The 4,143-nt window shown below is 37.7% G+C and overlaps 1 protein-coding gene across 4 annotated transcripts in view; it reads right to left on the reverse strand.

Moving 5' to 3' along the window:
- Nucleotides 1–787: 787 nt before the first annotated feature.
- tbl1xr1a (TBL1X/Y related 1a) overlaps nucleotides 788–4,143 on the reverse strand; it is a 92,711-nt gene continuing 89,355 nt past the window's right edge. For all 4 annotated transcript variants that reach the window (XM_016292124.1, XM_016292122.1, XM_016292121.1 and 1 more), the window contains 3 exons: nucleotides 2,607–2,772; nucleotides 2,418–2,519; nucleotides 788–2,334 (listed from right to left, as the gene is read on the reverse strand). In XM_016292124.1, coding sequence (XP_016147610.1) covers nucleotides 2,308–2,334; nucleotides 2,418–2,519; nucleotides 2,607–2,772 — 295 coding nt within the window. In that variant the 3' untranslated portion in view covers nucleotides 788–2,307. The remainder of the gene's footprint in view (nucleotides 2,335–2,417; nucleotides 2,520–2,606; nucleotides 2,773–4,143) is intronic.

Genomic DNA, 4,143 nt, shown 5'->3' on the forward strand with positions numbered 1-4,143 from the left:
ACAATAATTTGCACGGTTTGGTGTGATATGAGCTAATCGATCTTTAGATTAAATCACCATTGGTAGCGAGATTTATTATAATGCTTTTTTCCTAAATTGGTCAGAACAAACGTGACAGACTCGTTACTTGCTTGTTCAGATGAAAATATAGTGAAAATTCTTATTTGGGTCATATATTCCAAGACATAGGCTAGAATCTGTGATTGCTAAGTATAGGATTCACACCAGTGCGGTGACTGACTGACTGCCACACATACAGTCCTCAGAACGTTAAATTCATCCGCGCCAGAGTACAACCCACGCAAGCAAGATATTTCCGCAAGTAACTGCAGTTACAGGTTTTCAAACAGAGATGGCGACAAAGAGGCAAAACTTACGGACTGTAGCTTTAAGGTAGTCTGGTTCAGTTTTAATAACTATAGCCGTTTAATTTGCACCATCACTTAATATTGAATAGTCAAATCAGGACAATAAAGACACAGCCATAATATCAAAATATACTTTATTTTGGACTCCAGATCTGATTCAAATGACAACAGATCAATGCAATGCAGGGGGAACTTTTGCAACCAAAAACATTTGACTGGGGAAACAAAGACCAGGTGTGGGGACATCTGAGAACTGAGGACGCAGAGTGAGCAAAACTGAGACTCTACGCTGTACACCCTCAAACCGACCTCCAGTAGGTTGTTGGGGTTTTCTTTTTTTCTCTCTCTCTCTTTTTTAATTTTTTTTATTTACTCTTTTTTTTTTTTTTTTTTTTAATAGCTAAAAAGAAATATATTTCTTTAGTCTTTTTTTATAGCTACAAAGAAATATGAATTACAAAAGTTTTAAAAGAGTACAAAAAGTCCAGGAGACACAGATGCAGTAAGAATAATGATTAGAAATGAAAGAGGAACTGAAGGTTGTTGTGGGCAAGCAGACGCTGGGGCAAAGGGACGACTCAAACACCCTTCTGTTGTCATAGGCTGTAATAAATAGTGTTCAGATGTTTTTATCAGTTTCAAATCTCAAAATACGACACCCTTGTTTAAATGCAAGGTTATAGCCTAAAAATATCTCTGAGGGACAAAAACAGATTCAGACAGACTTTTGCACTCTTGGGGTCTGTGACTTTTTTTCCCCCCTTGATGGTCGAGGCATTGAAAAGCTTCACTGTCTAAACACGGACAAAAACCAAAGCACATTAGTAAAGACTGTTCTCATGCAGGCGATTACTGTAAATGAACATCAGCATCCCATTACATGGTAGTGCAGAGAACCCCAAAAATGATATTTGCAAAAGCATTAAAAGAATGTCTTTCAGATGTTTGTTCAATGTTCTGTCAACAGACTTGCTTTAGGTTTTGGGTTCTCCAACAAAAATATGCTTCAATTTTATGTTTAGCATAATAGAGAGCTAAAAAAAAAAATGCTGGAACTAAAAGACAAAATGAATTGAGTAAATAATCCAATTATTAAAACAAAGTACAAAATATTGCAAACCTAAAGCAAGTTTTTCTGTTTTCAATCCACATGTATGTCAAACCTCGGTAGCTCAAACGCCACGTCTTGAATTGAGGAACATAATTGTTGGTGTTTTTTTTAAGGGGAACATCTACCAACTAAACACAGTAGTATGAGCGAACGGATGCATTTCCTGTAGATGTGCGTGCCTGTTTTTGTTGCTGCTGTGGTGGTTAAGGTATTTGGGGGTGAAAACAGGGTTCGAGGGGAAGAGAAGATTACAGTTACACCATAGCATAAAAAGGAAAACCAAAGAACATGAAAAAGATTGATTTTTTTCCCCCTCATGTCCCCAACACTGTTGAAATCACAAAACATCCAGTACCAAAAAGACTAAATATCTGTACTTGTGTCAAACGGAGGAAACCATGAGTCCTGGAATCATGCAGCTGTGACGTCAAATCAAATGTGCAAAAGAAAGAGGGACGGTCAAAGAAAACGATATGTCTGCACACTGAAACGGAAACTACCAACAAAGATTAAAATCCTTTCGTTCGTTTATTTCGATGAGATTGGTTTTGAAGAACAAATAGTAAAATATCTTCCAAATTTGGTACATATACCAGTCTTCTTGTCTTTCTTCCTCTGTTATATTGTTTTTTTTTTCCACCTTACAAAAGTCATTTGAATGTCTCTGGTTGGAATCACATCCTCTCCGCTCGGCCTGTGGCGTCAGGGTTTGTGTGTCTGTAGTGGCTGGCCATGGTTCACTAGGGACTGTAGCAGTTTGAGGGTCAGGGACAGTCATTTTGGCTATGTACACATTCATAGTCGGTCCATGGCTTCCAGCAAGCAGCGCTATTTCCGCAGATCTAATACACATACCTACAATGCAAGCAGGAAAACATTTAATATAGGCATTATCCGTTACCGTTATTTGAGGTGCAGAGCACTAAACTTGTACTTACAGAGCCGTCTGACGCACTTGCTCCTACTTTGTCTCCTGCTGCATTCCAGCAAACTTCAAAAATGCCCCCTGTCCCCCTGTAGCTATGGACTAAAGCACCAGTCTGTGGAAATGAGAGCAATAAGAGTTCAGATCCAGCTGCATTTGGGCATTCTCTGGATCGGATGGATCAGAGCACCTCTGGTCTTACCTGTGTGTTCCAGATGTGGACACATTTGTCAAAAGAGCCGCTGGCTAGATGGCGTCCGTCTGGGCTGAAGGCCACGCTGTACACGGGCTCCTGGTGTTTGGTTAGTGTGTGGATGCAGATGCCTCGATCTACATCCCAAAGCCGAACAGTGGAGTCAAAGGAAGCACTAGAGGTGTCAGAGAGAGAGAGAGAAAAACAATCAGTTTGTGTTTAGTAATAGTTTTAGTAAACACCACACATTTTATTAGGACTGTAACACCAAAAAAAGAAAAATCTGGCCAATACTGATAAACTATTATTATAATCGTTTTTTTAAATGTTAACATGTTATGACTGATAACCACAGTAGCTTGTTACCGGCATGTAATAAAAAAAAATTGTGGGGAAAAAAATCTCACAGAAATGTAAACACAATTCTGAGGAAAAAAAGTCAAAATTGTGAAACAATTGTGAGAAAAGCAACATTCCTTAAGCTTTTTTCTGCCATGGAAAAAATAAATATTTAAGTTATCGATCAATGGTAATTAAAACATTTCTATACTATAGACCTTTTTCCTGAGTAAACGATGAGCGCCGCCATTATGAATTCTGACTTCCAATAGGGTATATGTTGAACATCACCTGACCAAACCCGGAAAACAGGTCTCATTGCTTCCGCTTGTCGGAGAACGTGTTAACAGCCGTATTAAATAATAGTGATATCTATGGACTTTTAAGATAATCAGTTAAACTAGCTAGCTGTTTTTATTGTTGACGTTTTATTCAATTTTTATATCTAAATGTGAAAAGAATAAAAATAAAAAAAACTTTTAGATATCAGTCCGCATATGTGATGGACATTGGTTATGATCATCATTGGTATCTACTTTGAAGGCATCTCGAGTAAAACGGCTTCATATTTAACTAAGCATATGCAAACCGCTTGAATCGGAAGCAACGATACCTGGTTAACAGAATACAGAAGTCTGTTGCGCATTACCCCCTATTGGATGCTCTTCTGTTCCGGTCTCCATAGCAACCTATTCAAATAGTGCCCATCTGTTTTAATGTAGCTAACGTCAGCAGCTTTGTGTCATCTACACACTCATTAAACTTTGAGGAGTGAGGCACTGACAAATGACGGTCACTGCGACACTGTAAAGTGATGGTGCTATGGAGCCATGTGTTTTTTTAAAAACATTTTAATAGGTTTAACATTAGATTATCAGCACAGAATACACGCAAATTTGACTATAAACACTGGACACCACAAATGCAAAGCATCATTCCAGCTAAGAGTTAGACGTGACTTCCACGTTCAGGAAAAACGTCTATACGAAGTAAAAAACTAAATAAATAAACTAAAAACAAAAAAGTTAAATGCTACAAGTGAATTTAGCAATCACAACATTTAAAAATGTTTTCACCATGAAAAATGGATATTCATGCTAAAAATTCTATTTAACAGTGTTACATTACATTTTTGTTTACCTTTGCTGTCATCTAAAGTTGAAGAAACACACACTTGCATATATACACACACACACACACACACACA

Source organism: Sinocyclocheilus grahami, unplaced genomic scaffold (genome assembly GCF_001515645.1).
Source record: "Sinocyclocheilus grahami isolate Dianchi unplaced genomic scaffold, SAMN03320097.WGS_v1.1 scaffold281.1, whole genome shotgun sequence".
In the NCBI taxonomy this organism is placed as follows: domain Eukaryota; kingdom Metazoa; phylum Chordata; class Actinopteri; order Cypriniformes; family Cyprinidae; genus Sinocyclocheilus; species Sinocyclocheilus grahami.